The following is a 22680-nucleotide window of genomic DNA, read 5'->3' as shown; positions in this document are numbered from 1 at the left end:
TAACTGCTGGTTGCCTCGTTCTCCCCCTTACTTGTGATTCACGCTCTACTAGTGTTGCCTGTGCCTTCCCTTTATCAGGCTTTTCCTCCCTACAGTGCTCTTTCCAGTGCTGGATACAAAATCATCAGGCAAAGCTTGCAACATAGACCTGGAGGAGTCATCACCCTCTTCTTCCACCACCAACTGCTGCACCACCTCAGCAGAAAAAGATAACATCTGCATGGAGCACCTCACCTTCAAGATGCAAATCACAGCAAACTTCACCCTGTGAGACACACTGATCTACAGACTACCGGGACCTAGCGCCAACTTCACCAATGTACCTTGGACCACCTAGCACCACTTATCGACTTCAGTGGCTACATCCTCCTAGGAGACGTCAACTTTCACTTGGATGACCTCACAGACTCCAACCCAGTTTCCCTCCTCTAAAACATCAGGATCACGCAGCACTTACCAGATCCCACCCACACCAGGGGGCACATTCTCGGCCCGACCTTCAGAAACATACAATAAACAAACAGACACTCATCACCTGGACCGACCGTGCCCTAATCAGATTCAGGAGCAACATCCCACACCATCAAAATAAAAAATCCTCTACAGGTCTGCCGCCTGACCCTCAAGCACAGAGGAAACCTATCAAACTTCAATACCTGGATCACAGCTTGCGTCAACACCCTGGTCCCCATCAAACAACAAGAATAACTCCGGCCAGCAGGTACACAGAAGAACTCAGGATGACCAAGCAGCACTGAAAAAAACTTGAATGCAACGTGGAGATCGTGGGGGGCGTGGCTAGGGAGCCAAACATGGCGGTCGCGTTTTCTTAGCGCTCCGCATTTCGCTCCCTTAAAAGGGCAAAAATCCTTCATTATCCTGACCTCAGCCGCGAGTCCCGAGAGCTTCGCGCTGAGGCCCACGCCGTGCTAGAGAGGGTCGAGTTTTGCAGTGGCGGTGGGTCGGAAACACTGAGTTCTAGCTTCCGGCAACCAGAGGCCTGCTTTGAGTCTGCAGGCCGCACTGCCGGGTACGCAGCAGCTGTGTACGCCCCTCGTCCGAAAGGGTGGGGTAGGCGATGTGAAAAGAGCTCCAGAGTCGCCCCGGACCAGTGCTGCTGCGGCGCAGCTAACCTCGTTCGCCTAGAGGTGCGGAGAACCAGGGGAAGAGAGCGCGATGCCATTGAGGCGCCCCTCCCCAATCTTCATCGCAGCGGGTCCCACAGGGCCTGAGTGGCGCTGCGGACAAGTGGACCTTGCCTGAGACCTCCTGCCGGTGGCAGCGAGTCTGCTGTGGCCCCGAATCCTGGGTGTCATCTGCCTGCTGTGGTGATGTGGGCCAGTCACTGTCGCCGCTGGTTCCTGTGTGGCCATCCCTGACTCAACAGGCCGCATTCGTGGCCTGTGGCATTCCCCCATCCGAGGGGTGGTGGCAGTGAAGGAGAAGTGCTCCGGTGCCGTTCTAGACCAGAGAAGCGGTGGCACGGCTGGACACGGTCAGAGCGCGAGGCTCTTCAAGCGCCCCTCCCCCGTCCACATTGCTGCGAGCACTGGTGGGCCTGCGCAGCGGATACTGTGGGCTTGCCTGGAACGCCCTGCCGGTGCTGTGGGCCTGCTGGGGCCCTGGGCCAAGGATTTCCGGCCTGCGAAGGTGCTATGGGCCATTCTCCGCCTTAGCTGTTTCCTGCATGGTCAGCCCCCCGGCTTGTAATTGCTGATCTGAGGAGAGGGGTCTGTCAAACATCCTGGGGGGGGTTTGAGGGGGGGGGAGGAAGGGGCAAGTGGGGCCCGCCGCACCTGTGGCCCTTGCCGGGCAGAACTTGGAGTGTCTGCCGTGAGAAGTGGGCTTGCCCAGGAACCGTAGATCCGGTGGGGGCTGGGTATGCCGCGTGGGCAAGCGGTCAGCTCTGTCCCGGGTGCCTGATCCCCTTCCCTGCGCCCAGAGCTGCCTTCGACGCCTAACTGGATCAGGCCCGGCCAGGTACACCCGGGAGCCGCCGCTGCGGACGCCCGATGGGAGCACACAGCAATGGTCAGCAGGGGGTGTCGGTCCCCAAGCAGCACACCATGGACCGCTACACCACCACGAACCCTTCCGAGGGAGACTCCATGGAGAGCATGTCCTCAGACACGGCGACGCTGCTGGAGGCGATCAATCAATCTAGGACCGCTCTGGAGGCCCAGATTGGCGCCGTGGGGTCGGCAGTATCGTTTCTTCGCCAAGTTCTGCGGAAGGCAGTTGACCGTATCACCAAAGCAGAGACCAGGGTCTCTACTGTGGAAGACTCTGTATCTGTGCTCCAGCAAAAGGTGGACAAGCTGACCAAGCATGCGCAAGACATGGTGGCCCGGGTTGAAGACGCAGAAGGGCGGGTCTGTCGCAACAATATACGCTTGGTGGGCTTTCCAGAGTGCTGCAAGGGCTCATCCATGGACACGTTCATCTCGGAGTGGTCCAAGGCGCTGTTGCCCCCGGCGGACATGTCCCCTTGTTTCGTGGTAGAGAGGGCTCACCGCGTCTTGATCAAGAAACCGCCACCAGGGGAGCGCCCGAGGTCCGTGATTGCCTGGCTCCTTAACTACGCGGACCACGATGCCATTCTCTGTACGCCCGGCTACATAAAGACAAAAACAAAATTTCAGTCACATGCCATCATGCTTTTCCCCAATTACACTAAGCTGGTGCAGCAGCAACCTCAGTAATTCGTGGCAGCCAAGAGGCAGCTATGGGAACTTAACATTTCTTATGAATTGCTGTTTCCGGCCCGGATGAAAGTGATCTACAATGCTAAAACTTTCTTCTTCGACACTCCGGAGGAGGTATTTGTGTGGACAGATGAGCGCAAGATCCTTAAGCCGCACTTGCCGCCACCCCTGGACTCGGATTCCTCCCAGGGCTCGCATCGGAGTGCCCGCCAGGGCAGACGCGCAACATCGAGACGCAAGAGATCCTGTTCCAACTGGCGTGCCCAGGAACAGGCAGGCACCGGGGACTGAGGTAGACTGGGACTCGTTGGCCAAATTTGCTTCCTGCTCACTATAGGGGCGGGCTAAGACACTTCACTGCGGCCTCATTAGCAACTGTGGGGTTTAGGGCTGGGGTCTCTACTACTCGGGGATCTGCCATGGTATTCCCCATCTGTTTGGGTAATGTTGGGAGGGGGATCCATTGGAGAAATCGCTTAGGTCATCCGGTTGAGGGCCTGAGGGAGAGGGGGGGGGGGGGCTTGGGGGTTCCACCGCGACAGATACTTCATGTTCCTGGAAGTAAGGGGGTGGGTGGAGGGGGTGATGGGGACAGTTTCTGGGTTGTTTTGTTTTTGCACCACACACACACTATCATTTTGTCGGGTGCACACTGGCCGACCCACTTCATCCTGACAACTAGGAATGGCACACACGATGGGTAGGTCAACACCGCCGGGAAACCTAAACGTCCTCGTCTGGAACGTATGAGGCCTGCTAAATAAAGTTAAACAGGGGGTCGTGCTTCAGCAGGCGAAGCGTTATGCGGAGGACGTTCTCTTGCTCCAGGAGACGCATCTTCGGGAATGAAAGCTCCATGCATTGCCCGTTATGGGTTCTCTACAGTATACCATTCAGGCCTCTCCCGAGAGGCACGGGGCACAACCATTTTAATACATCATAGAGTGCTGCTCCAGGTAATGAGACACTGGTTGGACAAGGGTGGCCGCTTCATCGGGATTGCGGGTACTATTGCCAGAGAACAGAACCTTAGGCAGTATCTATGCCCCCGCCACTAGACACAGCTATGGGGTGATCTTCCAGTGGTCTGATGGGGTTGGGGGTAATTGGAATGATATTATGGTTCCCTCAGACAGGTGGAGAGCTTGTCAACCCGATGTACCCCCTGTTATGTCCACCTGGGCTGGGAAGACAGGTGGTGGGCCTTTCATACCTCTGAAGATTGGTTCTCCTACGCATCGGTCCATCCCACTTTTTTCCGCCTTGATTACCTGTTTAGCCCAACATATTTATTTGCATAGGGTGTCACATACCTCAATATTGCCCCGAGGTCTCTCAGACCATTCACTGATTCAACTCAAGTTGCGCCTGCTGACTAAAAGGGCCCCATATAGATGGTGTATGTCCCCCTGGCTGCTCCACGACACGAAGTACCGGGAGATGCTGAGCTTGGCAATGACTGAATAGCTCAGTTTTTACGTTGACTCCTGCCAGTCCTCAGTTACTCTGTGGGAGGGGTTCAAACTCGCGATTCGTGGGGCTATCAGTTACAGCACCGGGGAGAAGAAGCGACGCTTGGCCCAGGTGACTGACCAGGAAAATAGATAAGCGGAGGGCTCAGACTCTGGTGTCCGACGGAACCTCCTGCATGCCCAACAGCAGCTCACCAAACCCACACGGACGCTGCCAGAGAGGCCTGGCTGGCTACCCACCATTGGATTTACCAATAGGGCGACAAGTCTAACCAGATGCTGCATAGGCTCTGCCAGGCTAGGGCGGCCCGAGGCAGGTTCCTCTTCTGCGGTCCCCCGCAGGGGACATGTGCGCCTCCCCAGAGACGGTTGTACAGGCCTTTGCAGATTTTTACACTGAGTTGTATGAGGAACTGGAGGTTATTGCTGAACCTCTTATTGACGCCTTTCTTCTGGATATCCCTCCCAGCCGCCTTTCGGACAAGCAACGAGCCGTCTTGGAGGGACCCATCACCTTGGATGAGCTGCGGGCCGCTCTATCCAATATATAGCCAGGACGTGCGCCCGGCCCCAACGGGTTCCTGTGTGACTTCCTATGGCCCTACCTGGAGACATTGGGACCCCACTTATTGGATGCACTCCGCGATGCCTCGGAGAGGCGCATACTGCCCCCGGACTGGAGGCACGCTGAGATAGTTGTCTTTCTTAAGCTGGGTCGCCCACTGGAGGAGCCAGGCTCGTACCGCTCCATTTATCTTCTGAATTTTGAGCCTAAGCTGCTGAGTAAGGTCCTGGCTGACCGACTCCGTTCGTGCATACAAGACCTGGTGCATCCGGATCAAGCGGGCTTCATGCCCCACTGGTCCACAAGAAACAATATTAGACGGGCCCCCAATGCAGTGGCGGAGGCCCAAACTGTGTGGAGCGCCACGCAGCTGTCTTGCTTGCTGATATTGACAAGGACTTCGACTGAGTTGGGGGTACCGCTTCAAGCTATTGGAGGCCGTAAACTTGGGCCCCCGCTTCAGAGCGTATGTTCAATTACTATATACAGGCCTCAACGCATCGGTTCGGGTGGCCGGCCATTGTTCTGCCCCTTTCCCATTCGTAGGGGCAAGAGGCAGGGGTGCCCACTCTCCCCGCTCCTGTTCACATTAGCCATCGAGCCCCTGGCTGCCTGGGTTTGCATTGACCCTGTTCTTCGGGGTCTAGTTTAGTCGCCGGAGCACACAGACAAGATTGCGCTATATGCAGACGATGCCCTGTTCTTCATGTCGGATCCCTGGGTCTCTGGGCGCAGAGTGCTCCAGATACTGCCGATCTTTGGGGCGACCTCAGGGCTCTACGCTAACCCCTCTAAGTTTATTTTGTTTCCGATCACCGCTGATCAGCGGTCTCAAGCCTGGGCCTCGCAGTTGATTGTCCCGAATTAGGTTTTTCGATATCTGGGGTGTTTATCGTGCGGTGTCAGACAGTGGCGTGGTCGAACAACATCACGCCACTGCTCTAGGTGGTATGAGGCGTGTGTTCGCAACTGCCTCTTTCGTTATATGGCAGATCTGCCATTTTTAAAATGGTGTCTCTGCCACTTTTGCTATATCAGCTGCAGAACGACCCCTTCCCTATCCCCCGGTCTTGGTTCTGCCAAAACAACGCTCTTCTGAAAAGGCTCCTCGGGGAGAGGGGGGGTGCAGTCCGGGTGGCACTCACGCCATGTGTGCAATCCACGTATTGTGGGGGGATTGCGGTGGCGGACGTCCGGGCATAGTATTGGGCTTCACACCTGCTTGTGATTAACGATTGGTGGTATTGCTCTCGGGCAGATCCGGAGTATCTGGTGGAGAGACTTTTCATGGTGGAAACCCCGCTGCTCCACCTCCTCTATAGTTCCTCGCCTTTGTTGGGGCTCTCCTCTGCCTGCTGGACTGTCATTCAGATATGGAGGTGTGTGGTTCGCCAGATGGGCTGGTGGAGTAAGCTGACGGGCCGCGACTCCTCTTTGGCAGGGTTCCCATTTCGGGCCAGTCTCATCCCTGGTGGTGTTCCGCCGGTAGGAAGACAGTTATCTCCACGTTAAGGGACATAATTCAGGGGTCTACGCTCAAATCGTTCCAGAAGCTACACGACGAATTCCAGCTTCACGAAACACAAACACAATTTCATAGATATTGGCAGCTTTGTCACGTCGTGTCTCCCCTCATCAGGGATCTCACAACTCTGCCTGAGTTTCACCCGCTTGAGGACCGCCTGCCAATGGGGGATTTTGGGGCCCACAAAACTAGGCGAGTATACCAAACAATCATTACACACTCAACTACCACTATCCATAAGATAATGGCAGCGTGGGAGGCGGATGTGACCACATTGACTAATGATGACTGGGTCGATGCATTGGCCAGCCCTCGGGACTCCGTCGTCTCCACCCGGTTCTGGTTGATTCATTTTAAGTACCTCCACAGGGCCTATTACACACGCTTATGCCTGTACAGGATGGGGGCTATCCAGTCTCCCATGTGTCTCCGCTGTGGCTCAGAGGAGGGGTCGTTTTTGGACACATGTTCTGGAGCTGTGGCGAATTGCAACATTTTTGGACTGGCATTAGGTCTTGCCTGGGGCGGGACATCCCTGCCAATCCGCGACTGATTCTTCTCCATGGCACTGAGGACATTGGGGGGAACATACACAAAAGGCACCTGCTGTTCTTGGGTCTAGCCAATCGGGACATTGCACAACACTGGAAGGCGGAGTCCCCACCACGTATAGGTAATTGGAAGAAAGCGAAAACACTGGAAAATTAGGGCGGGCTGGGCCACGTATAGAGGCATAGACCTGTCGCTCTTGGGGCCCCCGGTTTCCAGTGACCCGGTGGATAGACTTGTAGTGAGCAACTCACCTGTTTAATGCAACAGGGTGGCATGCGTGCGCCGAGCTTGATTATGTAATGTCACTTTTAGATTATGGCAGGGTGTGTGGTGCGGGGTTGGGGTGGGGGTTCTGAGCTGATGTTCTGCAAACCTTGGGGGGTGTTATAGGGTGCAGAAAATCTCTACGATATGCCTGTATCGTGTATAATGCTTGCTGGTTTTGCTTCTTTGGTACCTCTGAAAACCAATAAAATTTGTTGTTAAAAACAAAGTGGAGATCGAGCTGCGAAAAAAGGAAAATCAAGTGTAAGGCCCTGGCAGAGAGCATGAATGCCAGCTACAACAGCAGCAAATACATTTACTCCATTGTCAGGGACTTCACACCTGCAGTCACCGTCAGCAGCATCACCCCTTCCCAAGAACTTGACAACGACCTCGGAGTTCTTCAGCAGCAAACTTGCCAAAATATATGACAACTGTGGCCCCCAATGCAACCCAAGCACCATCGCAGCCAGTCTGCCAACCTCAGACGAAGCACATCCCCAGACCAATGTAACAACATAAACACAGACCATCATGAACTTTATTCACTAAGGGGACCTGTCACACCACTGCCACCAAGTCTACAATAAAGAAATCTTCCCAATGAACAAATACCTCACCCTCCTACTGAACACCTCCTTTGCCACAGCCACTTTCCTGGAAACCTGGAAGCATGCAGCAGTCAACATCACATTATAGAAGCCCTCAGCAGCACAAGCTAAGCTCACAAATTATAGATCCATCTTCCACCTATAATTCCCAGCCATGGTTCTGGAAGAAGCAATCAACAAGCATGTCACAGGCTACCTCAATGACCACCAGCTCCTCAACACCACACCGTTATGACCAAACCACAGTCCAGAAACAGCCCTCATCGCAGCAAAAGATGAAATATGTACGATTCTAAACAGAGGAAAACTGCTCCCCACATCCTTCTAGACTCTCAGTGGCCTTTGACCGCGTCTCCAAATCCATCCTGATCACACAACTACACGAGACTGGAATCCAAGGACCTGCCCTTCAACTGATCTGCAGATTTCTAACTGGAAGAACTCCAAGGCCACCATGCCTCCTTACTCTTCAGAAGTCTGGGAACTCATCTGAAGAGTACCCCAAGAATCATCACATAGCTCCACCCTCTTCAACATCTACATGACCCCTCTTGAGAACATTGACCGCGTTCACAATATCAACATTCTTGCTTATGTTGAACATCATGACCGCCAACATGAAGAACAAATTCACTGCGACTGCATTACCGAAGTGTCCACCTGGATGAATTCCAATTGTCGCAAATTGAACACAGACAAGACAGAGGTGGTAATTTTTGGGAAGGATGCCTCTCCGTGATACTCTAGCTGGTGGCCCACAGATTTTGAACCAACCCCTCATGCAAAACACCTTGGGATCATCAACAAGTTAGACATATCTACCCAGGTCAATGCCATCACAGAATCCTGTTTTTACATACCGAGGGTACAAAGAAAGACAAATGTCAACTACACATCAAAAGAAACACAATCCCTCAAGGCCTCATCACCAGCAGGCTGGACTACGGTAACTCCCTCTACGTACAATCAGCTCACAAAAAGACTACAAGTGCGCACAGTCCAAACTCCTCACCCATACATGTAAGCCACTACACAACACAGGCCCAACCTACCTATACAACAGAATACACTTCCATCGGCCCACCCACTAGATGCTCAGCGAAAGTCCAACGCATTGACAAAAGTAGAACTGGAGGTCATGCCATCGCACACATTGATACGGAAGTATGGCACAACGTCCCACCACACATTACAGCCTCTTCCTCACTTCTTGAATAGTCACCATCCAGCCTGTTGGGCTAGCCTCACACACCAGCACAGCACATGGATATCTGCACAGATTACTGCACCCTCTAGAAACAAATAACATAACCCTTAGGCTGGTTGGAAAATTGGGCTGCTCCATAAGGCCACATACCCAAGCCTAGCAATGGTTGATACATTTTTGTTGTAACCTTATCTCCATAATGGTATGTCCCATCCACCCCTTACCCTATGACCCAGTTGGTATTCCCTGCCCTGAAGCTTGCCATGGAATGTTGGGACACTCTCCAGTGAGGAGAGTGGATGGTTAATAAACGGACTTGCCTCAACCCATGTCCTTGTCATTGAGCATTTATATTTCTAACACTGGCGACGGAACTGCGCAGGGGCAGTAGTTAACCATCTCCCCTTTGAGGGCTCTCTCTACACACACACACACAAGAGGAGGAAGAAGTACTTGTGTGGGAAGAAAGAAATTCTTGGATAAGGACAGCCACAGATGAAAGTTATGATATATGGGGAAAGAACATCTGATTTAGACGAAGCGTTTGGACGGACTACCAAAAAAAAATAAAAAGGTCAGGAGTGTGAGAGCCAAACTGCTGTCCGTGGGCGTCTTTCGAGAGACTGTTTGCGGTTGGAACAATAGCTATTAACCCGTCTCTGTGGAACTGCATGGTGTGGCAGAAGCTTATTGTGGTACCTGGCAAGACGCACATTTGGAAAAACGAGACTGTGTGATTCGGCCCACGCTGTGTCGGGGAGTTTGGCATGCACTTCACTTTCTAGTCGTGCCATACACAATTATTGAAAAGTATTTTGAAGTGAGATCACCTTACCTTTGGAGAGCCTCGCCCCCGCCTGGGAGAGCGTGTGCGCCTTGTGTGTTCGCGGTGCCAAGTTGCATAGGAGAGGAGCCATGCTGTGTCCTGTGCACTCCGTGTGCCTGCATCGTTTGGGCGAGCGTGTGAGGCATTGGTGAGGCCATGCGTCGTCGAGAAGCTGTCGTAGTCTACAGCGGTCTGCCGGTTGTGAGGAGTTTGGTGTACCGGATCCACCCGCGGATCGGCGTTTCGTCCGGAGCCTGTGTGGAAGACTCAAATTCCTGTCAGGAAGGCAAAGGACATCCTAACTAGCCGGATATCCAGGACGCTCCCGGCGCACCAGCAGCTAACGGCCGTACTTTGAGGAAAAAATAAAGTTAACTCTTTCCCAGTCAGTGATCGCCGTGCCTGCTGCCTTTCATGCTGCCCTGTTGGGCTGCTCTGCGGGCCTTTTGCGAAGTATCCTCTCTCAGCCCATTGAAAGCGAGCAAATTGTTCAGGAGTTCGGGGACACTATATTTTCAGATCGTGGTGGAGAGTGTGATATCCTATGGGCTGTGTGGAGCTGGAGGAGCAGTCTGTAGTCCACTACCATTAACTGTATTGAGACCTTATATATATATATTTTTTTTTTTTGTGAAGTGATATATATATATATATATATATATATATATATACTCTATATGTAAACATTTATTGGTGAAGAGCTACTCTTTCAGGTGTCACTCCTGTATCTATAGCCCAACGTTGGTGGTGTAATACTATAAGATATATATATTTCCTTTATCTGTGTAGTGGTGTAACCATGGCAGCAGCAAGCATGAGCCAACCCCCACCTTTTTTGAATGAGATAGGCGAACCGGAAACCAGTTGGAAGGAGTGGGTGAAACTATTTGAATCATATTTAATAGCTGTTGGGGGCGAAAAATACAAACCAGAAAGGAAAAAACACATATTTTTACACAATTTGGGTAGGCAAGGACGCAAGGTCTATGAATCTCTACCTATGCTAGAACAGGAGGGAGAGGATGAGACAGGTGTTGATGTGTATGAGCAAACTATGAAAAAGCTAGAGGAACATTTTGGGGACATGGTAAATGTAGTGTTGGAACGCCATAAGTTTTTCAAAAAATGTCAAGGCAAGCAAGAGTCTGTGCAAAATTTTATTGCAGCATTGTGGGGACTAACACAGCTATGTGAGTTTGGTATCTTAACTGATTCTCTTATAAGGGACCAACTTGTAAGATGCATGAATAACCCACGCATCCAGGAGAAGTTGTTAGCAAAAAACCCATGGTTAAGAGAAGCCATCGAAATAGCCAAGTCTGTAGAACACACGGCAAGATGCATTAAAGAAATGAAAAGCAATGGGGAGGAAGTAGCTTCTGTAAAGGTCGAAGAAGATTGTAATGAGGTGTGTAAGATTAGGTCTAGAGAAAATTACAGTGTGAGAGGAGAACCAAAGGAGAAGGGTCCTAAATGCTACAGGTGCGGCAGCAATAACCATTTTGCAATTTTTTTCCAGTGCCCTGCCAGGTTTGTCACATGTAAAAAATGTAATAGGAGGGGGCATTTCGCGAGAGTATGTAGAGATGGTGAACAACACACTAGAAATGAGGGTAGGAATATGGAGAAGAGTGCAGCCAGGGAAGTCAAGTGTATTTATTTATTTATTTATTTATTCAACGTTTTATATAGCGCGAACAAGATCCTTACAGATATCAGAGCGCTTCACAAAGACAGGGTAGGGGCAGTAGAAGTGAACAGAGATAATGGGAGCAGTATAGTAGTCACTAACATGGTAGGATAATAGTAAACATACATAAAACATATCAATATACAATCAGGTAAACAAGTAATATAAGACGGTACAAGTCATTGATCCCACTACAGAGGTGTTCATGTGCACCTTGGGTGTGTGGATGGCTTGTACCAAAGTCTTAGTGTAGCGAGAACACTGAGTGGGGGCATCGGGAGAGTGAATCAGTAAACCAACGTGTATCATATATTGGTAGTGACAACATCAAGTTAGAAGTATAGTGCCAGAGGACAAGGTGAACAGTGATACAAAGCAATGCAGAATCTCTGATCCAGCACCAATAAGGTTCAGGAGATCTTGGCCAGAAGGATGGTTTTCACCTCTTTCTTGAAGAGTGCAGTGGAGGAGATCAGCCTAGTTTCAGGCGGGAGCGCATTCCAGATCCTGGGTGCCATTCCAGAGAAGGAGCGCTTGTATGTATAGAACAAAGAAGCGAGAAGATAATTTTGCAAGTAAAAGACATAGATAGTACTGCAAACTCTATTTACCCCAAATATGATGTCTTCCTCGATGACCAATGTGTAGAAATGTATGCAGATTCATGCTCACCATACACCTTACTGAACAACGATGACTTTGTGTCCATGGAAAACTGTAATATGAAACAGTTGAAAATGCCTGACATTTCTCCCACAGGGTATAACAAGGGGAAAATACCTTTGGTAGGCATGAAAAGTGTACAACTACGCTTTACAGACAGGGAAACGTATGGAACAGTGTATGTAGTGGAATTAGGATCAAATTTACTGGGATGGGTTCACCAAAAAGAGCTGGGTATCATCCTAGATCCCAATAGTACTGAACAAGTTTTGCTCACTGACAGGTCCCAGAAAAGTGAAAACATTTGTGAAGAATTTTGGCAACTATTCAAGGAAGAGCTTGGTTGTCTACACAAGTTTCAGCTCAGAATCAAGTTGAAATATAACGCTAGACCAGTCGTACATAAACTACGGCCTGTGCCCCACAAATTGAAAATACCCCTTGAAGAATTGCGCAAACTTTGTGAGTTAGATATAATACAACCTATAACCTGCTCAGAGTGGTTGGCTCCGATTGTCATCGCAGCCAAAGCCAATGGGGAAGGTATGCGCAGTCTCAACGACAATATTTGGGCGGAAAGACATCCCTTGCCCATAATTAACGAAATGCTGAGCACCACGAGCCCGGCTAAATACTTCAGCGTGATTGACCTGTCCATGGCATATCACCAAATTGAACTCCATCCAGAATCAAGGCCCCTCACGGCGTTCATCACCCCTTCCGGGGTATACATGTTCAAACGGATGCCTATTGGCCTAGCGTCGGAGCAGCTGTATTCCAGAAAGCTATGCAGAAAATTTTAGAAGGAGTGGAACACACCATGTGTTTCCAGGACGACATCCTGGTCTATGGCCAATCTGAGGAAGAACATGATGGGGCCGTGAAACAAGTGTTTAGCAGGCTCATGGAGGCCGGTCTGACTGTGAAGAAAGAAAAATGCAAAATAAAAGTAAGGGAAGTTGAGTATTTAGGCCACAAGATTACAGAAGATGGATTCAGATCGAAGGGCAGCCTAATCCAAGCAGTGAAGGAAGCACCCAGCCCCAAGAACAAAGAAGAATTAAAGTCCTTCTTAGGACTTTTAGAGTATATGTCAAAATACGTGGACAATTTTGCTGCCAAGTGTGAGCCCATGAGGGAGTTAATGAAGAGAAACAAGGATTTCCAATGGAACAAAGAGCATGATGCTGTGGTTAAGTCACTAAAAGAGGAATTAATAACCTCTCCAGCATTAGGAACATTTGATGCATCAAAGAAAACCATCTTGGCCACAGATGCATCTAACAAAGGCCTGGGTGCAACCCTGATACAGAAGGATGGAAAAGAGGAGAAAATCAGTGCGTTTGCATCCCGGAGTCTCACAAACCCTGAACGGAACTATTCCGTAATTGAAAGGGAGGCTTTGGCCTACTTCTGGGCTGTTAGACATTTCAAGTTTTTCTTGTGGGGTTTAAGGTTCTCCATCCGGACCGATCATACACCCCTCCCCTTCATCTTTTCCGTAAAGGGATTAGAGAATTGTACACCACGCATCAGCAGATGGATCCTGGGGCTGGAGCACTAGAACTTCAATGTGGAGTACGTGCCAGGAAAGGAGAATAAGATCGCGGATTTCCTGTCAAGGTCACCGTTACCAGATGTGGGGGAAAGAGAAGAAGCTCTCGACAGTCCTATACTAATGACAGAGATGCCTGCAATCACGGAAAAGGAGTGGGAGAAAGAGACGGAAGATGATAAGGAATTAGACGTGCTGAAAGTGTACATGGAAAAAGGATGGCCAAACAAGAAGAGTGAACTTGAGGCTGGCATAGAAGAGTATTGGGAAGTGAGAAATGAATTAAGTTTAATAAAAGGCAGAATCTATCGCAATCATAGAGTGGTTCCTCCCAAGAGCCTCAGGAAAAAAATCATCGACTTGGCACATGAAGGCCACCTGGGGCGCAGCCTTACTAAAGCCAGAGTCCGGTCCAGTTTCTGGTTCCCCAGGATGGATGCCATGACTGAACAAGCCGTTAAGGATTGTGGGGCGTGTGCCAAAAGTGACAAATCTAAGGCGGTACAGAAGTCACCATTATCTCCAGTGATTGTGCCAACCAAACCATGGAGCAAGCTGGCCATGGACATTATCGGACCCATGCAGGAACTAGGTGAGAGGAGGAGGTTCATGCTGGTTTTAATCAATTACACTACCCATTGGATCAAGCAGAAGTTTGTCCACACCGTCACTACAAGGACAGTGATCGAGTTCTTGAATGGAGTATTTGTCGAAGAAGGCATTCCAGTGACTTTGGTGACAGATAACGGCGTGCAGTTTTGCTCGGAAGAGATGTGTGCATTCCTCAAGGGTTTGGACATCTAACATGAGACCACAGATTTATACTGCCCCAAAGCCAACGGTCTAGTCGAACGGGCAAACAGAATCATAAAGGAACATATCCAATTAGCTGCAACCAATGGGCATGACATAGAAGGGTCCCTGAGAAGGTGTCTGTGGGCTTACCACACTTCCCCTAATAAGGTCACAGGCATTTCACCCTTTGTAGCACTGCGTGGGAAAGAACGCTGCACCAAGCTGAATCCTAGTTGGCTGAGTGGGGGTGAGCCCAGAGTAGTGGATCGGGAAGCAATGGCAGAGAATGTTCAACTCCACCAAGACAGTTACAAGAGGTGGTATGATACTAAACATGGGGTGAAGGATTCCAAGTGGGCGGTAGGTGACAGGGTACAAGCCAGAAAGAACACCAAAGTGGGAGCCACCCAAAGCAAATACTATTTGCCCTGTAAAATTGCTAAAGTGCTTAAGAATGTGGTTCAACTTGAAAATGGTCAATGGTGGAGCTTTGACAAAATTGTAAATGCGCATGAGTAATGTTCTGTGTTCAGTTTACCTTCTTATTGCGTCTTAGTACAGTTCTATCCCACCTCCGTGGGTCCTTTTCATTGTTTTGTGTCACCCCTATGGAAAGGAGATGTGTTGTAACCTTATCTCCATAATGGTATGTCCCATCCACCCCATACCCTATGACCCAGTTGGTATTCCCTGCCCTGAAGCTTGCCATGGAATGTTGGGACACTCTCCAGTGAGGAGAGTGGATGGTTAATAAACGGACTTTTATAACGCGAAAGGGGGTCCAAGGGAATATTTAACGACCAACAGTGCTACAGCCCTTAAGACTACAGGAATACCAACTAAATAGTAGCAGAGGGTCAGACCCTCAAATGAGGGAGGGAGGGAAAAGTGTGTCTGTAGACGGACAGCGAAATCATTCACTGGGTACTCTCCAGTAGTTTAGAGATGTTCCCATCAGAGTTCCAACCTGTACCGCCCTACATCATTTGGGAACCAGACACATTGCGCACGGGAAGGAGTACCCAATGTAAGATTTGGCAAAATTTCGCCCCTTCTGTCTTCTGTGTCCCAATGTGTATAGATGTTCAATAGGTATCGGGTGGTATCTGACAAGCAGTGCTAAATAGTGAAAAACAAATTGTGTTAGTAATGGTCGACATGTTTCTGCAGTTTACCTAGAATGTAGCCCCACCTCACCTGGCCACAGCGCAGGTTCTGGGCTGTCTGTGGGAGGTGACCTCCCACAGACAGCCCAGAAGGACGTCCGGAGTACCGACGGACAGAGCGGTGCTCCGTCATACCTGCGCTGTGGCCAGGTGAGGTGGGGCTACATTCTCCAGATCATTGGGAGAATTGCAGGTGATGATTATTATTTCACCCCCACTTTTTTTGTTTACTCACTAGATTTAGCAGTAGCATACAAGGTCCTGATGAAGCAGTAGGTGACCTATGGGCCCTAGGTAAACTGCAGAAACGTGTCGACCATTACTAACATCAGGGTAGTTATTTGTTAACACTACCTTTTGCACTGTTTTTATTGTTGGGAAGGGGAGGTGCCAATTAAACTAATTTTCCTCCCTTTTACCCAATTTTATACCACTTCTCTTTAACACAATTTGTTTATACACATTGGGACACAGAAGACAGAAGGGGCGAAATTTTGCCAAATCTTACATTGGGTACTCCTTCCCATGCGCAATGTGTCTCGTTCCCAAATGATGTAGGGCGGTACAGGTTGGAACTCTGATGGGAACATCTCTAAACTACTGGAGAGTACCCAGTGAATGATTTCGCTGTCCGTCTACAGACACACTTTTCCCTCCCTCCCTCATTTGAGGGTCTGACCCTCTGCTACTATTTAGTTGGTATTCCTAATAAACGGACTTGCCTCAACCCATGTCCTTGTCATTGAGCATTTATATTTCTAACAATTTTCCCCTCATAATCCTATTTATGTGGAGGAAAAAACTATTTTCTAGTAGCAGAAAATCTTTTCAGTGATTGAAATCAGTTAGAATATACGAGGATGCACAACTAAAACTCCCAAATGAGCAAAACTCCTGTCCGAAAAAGACAGTCTCCATTGGCAAAAAAAGAAAATGAAATTTGAAACAAATTTTGGGATGTACTTCAGATCTGAAACAATAGCAGAAGTGTTGGATAGACGATATAAGGAATCACTAGCGAAGTCCTCTTTCAGCGACAGCTTTGGCTTTGGGGCCAATCTACACTTCTACCTCCCAACAATTGAAAAGTAAGAAAAATTCTTACATTTCTTTTATATCCGAGGGAGATCAGTAAGAAACTATGCTGGGAGAACAGCACATTTAGACGTTCCTGCATTAATTATTAATTCACAATAACACCATCAAAGTGGCTATACATACATTAAGAATCCACAATTAACACATAGAATGCAATAAGAAATATTTACCTCTGACTGTATGATTTTGATCAGAAAGAAAATGTGATAGACTGTTTTGGTTAACAAAGAAAGCTGACGACACCTTTCTAAATAGACTTGTACAGAAGGATCTACTCGCTGCTGTAGTTTACTCCAGAATAACGTCAATTCCCTACAAATAATAGAAAAAAATGTAACCCATTAAAAGCCAGCAAGGAATTTAAAAACAAGATGAAAGTTACATAGTAGTAATAACAGTGATCAAACTAAGGTATCCTATTCACATAAATAACCTTGGAATTAATAACTCAGTTGCCAAATAGCACCTCAAAAAATCCAATTTGCTTAACAGTCTGAATAAAAAAGTTCTTATTCCAACCCAGTTTTATAAAATGTTTCGGAAATTCAGAAATGAAAGTAGTAATGGTTGGAATTGCTGTAGGCGTTTACAAAAGGTGACTACACCTTGAAATTGTATTTTTAAAATGAGAGATTTTGGCAACAGAATTATTGTTTTAGTATTCAGACATACAGGCAATATTTCAGGAATACAGTAAGGACAATAGGATACGAATATAGGAAGGATGCCCTCACCGGCCAGCCAGTATGATGGATAAGTAACTTTGGCGTCGTCAACACTGGATCCACCCCAGAGTCTTAACTATAGAACAGCATTCACAGCAATGTCTTCCTCCTCTTTAGAAGATAGGAATAGAAGTTTTTACTGAAAGCAAATCCTTAGAGAAGCTTGACCCACTCGAGTGTCAGCCCTTACAGCCAAATGAACAGTTTAATATGAATGTATGGAGTACTTCTATAGTGGAAACCTCACCAAAAGGCACAGGGTCAAAGACAAGTATAAAGTCAATGAGTGACAGGAGGGCTAGCAGATTTGTGGCCTCTTAATGCAATTTGATGTATTGGTCTTTAAAAGATGTGTTTGCAAATCTTTTCTAAACTGTAGCAGCGTTGGGATGGTCCTGATGCTTATAGGGAAGTTGTTCCAGATCCTAGAATGTATAGAAGGAAAAGGTCTGTCTTATTTTGCTTTTCATCATCTGGAGTCTTATGGTGTCATGCTACGGGTGTGCTGGGCAGTTAGTCTGCAAGATAAGTGTATGTCTGGTGGTGATGGCCCAAACCTCAGCGCGCACGAAAACCCCAGCTGTGCCAAGCTTTTGCTGTGCGCTGCAGGGGTTGGCTTAATGACATGACCTGTGGCCAGGCTGTGCAATCCACATGCTTTGGGTAGCTAACCCCCAGTGTGAACAATCTTTGTTGGCTATGCCCTGCATTTTTTTAGGAGAATGTTCCCATATTTTTCATTTTTACAAATGTTTTGCTGAACACTCGCAATTTCCAAACCTTCATTTTCCACCATAAAACACTGGTTTTCTGATGTCCTTAAAATAGTTTAATTAAAATGTTTGTGACAATTGTGATTTTTATGCCAAAAGCACATTTTTGTGTGTGCTTTTTCCGTGCATTTTTTCCACAATTCTGGGAGCCCCTTAGCACTCTACTAGGATCTGGCAACTCTTATGGTTCCCATCCTTCTCAATAAGGCTGTGGAATATTTTTTACACTAGTTTCAAGACAGTCAAAAATAAAAATTCACACCCATTCTGAAGTCAATCGCATTTGATATCAAATGAAAATGTTAATGACAGGAGTAGTGATTTTTTGCTTGAGATTTAAAACTGCAGAGATATCAAAAATGTATAGCTTTCAGGCCCATCTTGCAACATTTCTATAGGGTTATAAGTCATAATAAACTACTGATTGGATTTACATAATATAAAGAAACATTTTAAGCAAAGTTCTAGTTGCATGCCAATTGTTGGGCAAATTTGTTCAGCATTGTTTGCTGCAGTCACAAGGACAATCAATCTCCTATGGGACCTAAATAGGAAAAAAAACTTAACGCCCCCACTCTTAAATCTGTTTCGACTTTATCTGACCAAACCAAGCAATTGTCAATTCTAGTTTTGATGTGGATTCATGCACGGAGTCAAAAGTTCTACGCAAATGAAAAACATGCCTTTTCCACGGAAGTGCATCTGAACCATAACTACACAATGGCAACTGCTTATTTATAAAAGTATCTGCATTAGACAAATACATTTTCTTGGCTTCTTCCTAATGACTGATCGAAAATTCATCAAACAAATAAAAGACTGTGAAAATAACCTGGCACTTCAAAAATCAATTCATTTCTATTAGTCTTTATTTCCACAGAGAAAGTGACGTTTTGATTGGAAATCATACCATTTGCTATTCTGCAGCAAGTTTTGCAAGACACAAAAAAATATCCACTAGGATATCCACCTACATGCTGGCAATCATCACAGTAGGGAACAGTTTTTATACTCTGAACTGCTCCTTCAATGTCTCTGGATATGAGGACATTCCCAGAGTATGTGCAGGAAAGTGCCTTCACCTCCACAGCCCCTCCTACAGTTACTATCCTCCACCCTCCCCATTCTCAGTAGACATGGTCCAGGCATGTAGACACAGTGCAGTATTTTGAGCTGGACCAGTCGTAATCTGGCTGATATAGCCACTTCCTGTGGGGAGGCGATCGCCCCTACCCAATCTTCGTCATCCAGAATAATGCCATTCCTTTCCTATTTTTCACGTAGTCGCTGGAGGGGTTCAACTGAGTTATTAACCAACTTTTTATAGGTTAGCGAAATGGCTTTCGTTCGCAAGTATACGTCCAAAATCCTGTCCTCTAGAGGCGAGGGTTCAGGAGGGGTTCTCCCTTCTGGAGGCATGTCTGTAGTGCTTGCCGAACCTGTATGTAACTAAAATGTTCTGTGATGGCCAGATCGTGCTCCTGTTATAAGGTGGGAAATGTTGAACCTCACCCTTCACCCAGAGGTCACCAATCCTAGATATGCCGATAAGGTCCCATTTGTCGAAGCCTTTAGTTTTCCACAAGTTCCAAAGTAGGTCGGAGTCCCACAGGGGGGTAGCCAATGTTGCTTTGCGTTCCCATCCCGGACTTCTATTAACGGCATGCCAAATTTGCACGAATGCTTAGTCTGCCCAGTCAGAAGGAGTTTCCCTTTGTTTGTATATAGAGCCCTGTTGTAGTTCCCTCCCGGCAGTAGCCATCTATCCACTGCATAGCCTGGGTCATCAGCTCGCCTATACGTGCCATGATTTATAGCAGCTAGATGTTCTGCCCAGTAATATCTTTTAAGGTCAGGGAGACCAATACCCCCATCGTACCAGTTGAGATTTAGTTTGGAGAGTGCTATACATGGCCTCCCACTCCACATCAGGCTTCTCTGCAGGCTTGAAAAATTTTTTTAAGTAGCTTGAAGGGACAAGATCCGATGAGCTCTGCAACACATACAGGAAGCGTGACAAGGACATCATTTTAAATAAGGATGCCCTGACCAACAAAGAGTGGAAGCGCCTTCCAGCGTTTCAAATCCCTCTTCAATCTCTGTAGGGGCAGGAGGAGATTACGGGCAAATCTACTCGTAGGAGCTGTGATATAGATGCCTAGGTACTTAAAGCCCACCTTGGTAATCTGCAAGGGCATGCCCTGGGGAGGTCAGACTGGGGTCCATTGAGGACATATTACAGAATTACTCCAGTGGATCGAGTTTCCGGAGTATCTGCCAAAGACTGCAAAGATGTCTAGTACAGCTATGAGGGATGCCTTTGGTGAGGCCAAAAACAGGAGTATGTCATCAGCATACAAGGAGATACGGTCTTCTCACGTGTCTGCCCACCTCAGTCCACGTATCACCGGGTCTCTCCGTATCCAGGACGCCAAGGGCTCCAACGCCAATGCAAACAGGAGCGGGGAAACCCTGACGAGGCTCTCTACTCAGGGTGAAGATTTCGGACTTTTTATTGTTAACAACTCTTGGGCTAGAGGCTTCGAATAAAGGAGCTGAACCCACTAGATAAATCAGGGACCAAGTCCCATTTTTACTAGAACTGCAAATAGATACAGCAACACAATCGTATCAAACGCCATCGTGGCATCTAATGACACGATTATCGCCGCTTCCTGTATGATGGGTGCCCTTCCCCATCTCTCCATGTACTCTACGTAAGCTCAAGGCAGTGTTACGCTGTGACATAAAGCCTGATTGGTCCGGATGAACCAGTCCACTGATCACCTTGACCAGCCTAGTAGCTTAGCCAAGATCTTAGGTTCAGCATTAAGTAAAGAGATTGGCCTATATGAAGCACAGTCCGTCCTAGTCTTGCCCTCCTTGTGTACTGTCACCAGAGTCTCTATTTGTTTATCCTGTGGCAGTTCCCCCTTTTCTTTACGGTCATTGAACATTGCACGCAGGTGCGGGGCAATTTTATCAGGCCTGAGTTTGTAAAGTTCAATCGGCAAGCTGTTGGGGCTTGATGCCTTCCCAGATTTAAGTCTTCTGATTGTTTGGGCAATCTCATCTGTTGTAAGAGCACACTTTAAGTAATCTAATTCTGCAGCTGCAAGTTTTGGCAGAGTTATATCTTTTAGGAGAAATTGGGAGTTGTGTATCGTGTAAGGTGATTGCGAGCAATATGTCTCCCTATAGTTAGCCGCAAATGTGTTTGCAATCTCATGGGGGTCCGTGATCCGGTGTCCCGCCCTGTCGATTAACTCTGGCACCGATCTACTAGCTAGTTCTTTTTTGTCCAACCATGCAATTCGTTTCCCCGCTTTGTCCCCCTGATCATATATTCTACCCTGCGTCTCTCTTCCGATTGCTTTGGCTCTGTCAGTCACCAAGGCTTTGTAACTGTCTTGCTTCAGCTGTAGGACATGGAGCTTATCCGGATTGGACCCGCCTTCAGTCTCCTCTTCCCAACGGGAAATTTCATCTTCTAAGGCAACCCCCTCTTTGGCCTTCTCCTTTCGTGCCCCCGTTATTTGGAAGAGTGCTTGTCCACTTACCACTGATTTGAACACTTCCCACAGCGTCTGGTGGGAGTGCACTGAGCCCTCATTTTCTTGGAAGTAGTGTTCTTTGGAGGCTTGTATTGCTTTACGAACCACCGGGTTGAAGAGGTGCCAGGGGTTAATGGGCGCAACCCTTCCCACTCTGCGCTGTCCGATAACGAATTGAGCCCACAACGGGGAGTGATCCGATATACCTCTCGCCATGTGTCCGACCTCCTGAATGAGTGCCAGTTGGTCCGGCAGGACAAGTAGGTAATAAATTTGCGTCTGGCTAATGTGAGCACCAGAGTGATAGGTGTGCTGGATGGTGTCAGGGTGATACGCTTGCCATGTATCTATAAGCCCTAGAGCTTCCAGAAAGTTCGGGAGCCAGCGATTGGAGGGGCAGAGTTCTCGCGGTGGGTGTCGTTCTAACATAACAGAGACCACAGAGTTAAGGTCCCCTCCCACTTCTAGGAGACCGTCCAGTACCGCCAGTAGGATAGAACCCATGTCTTTAAATGAGAGTCCCTGAAGGCCCGGTGGCACATACACGGACATAAGGGTAAACGTGGTTCCCTCCCATTGTCCCGTGATGCCTATGTACCTCCCCCATGTGTCCGCCCAAGAGGATTGCACTGTCATTGGGAAGGATTTCTTCAGCAGTATACCCATTCCTCGCGAGCCCGTGGTGAAGCCCACATGTGCTACTAACTTGTATCCCCACCGATCCAGGGCTCTACATGCATTTCCCACCAGATGTGTTTCTTGAAGCACTACCACATCAGAGGCGTGATGCCTGATATATTGCAGCACTACACAACGCTTTACTTTGTCCCCCAGACCATTCACGTTCCAACTCATCAGTTTAAAACTCTTATCCCATTGCGTAGTCAGGATAAGTTACTTACCTGTAATCCTAGTTCTCTTCCAGGGGTATCCT

At 48.1% G+C, this 22680-nt stretch overlaps 1 protein-coding gene across 2 annotated transcripts in view; it reads right to left on the bottom strand.

Moving 5' to 3' along the window:
* The window catches only part of ZNF292 (zinc finger protein 292), a 670886-nt gene that overhangs the window by 157022 nt on the left and 491184 nt on the right, over window positions 1–22680 (bottom strand). For both annotated transcript variants that reach the window (XM_078648177.1, XM_078648178.1), the window contains exon 7: window positions 16865–17006. In XM_078648177.1, the coding sequence (XP_078504303.1) occupies window positions 16865–17006 (142 nt within the window). The remainder of the gene's footprint in view (window positions 1–16864; window positions 17007–22680) is intronic.

Source organism: Lissotriton helveticus, chromosome 6 (assembly GCF_964261635.1).
Source record: "Lissotriton helveticus chromosome 6, aLisHel1.1, whole genome shotgun sequence".
Lineage (NCBI taxonomy): Eukaryota > Metazoa > Chordata > Amphibia > Caudata > Salamandridae > Lissotriton > Lissotriton helveticus.
The sequence above is the reverse complement of the archived record's forward strand: the minus strand, read 5'-3'. Positions and strand labels throughout refer to the sequence as shown.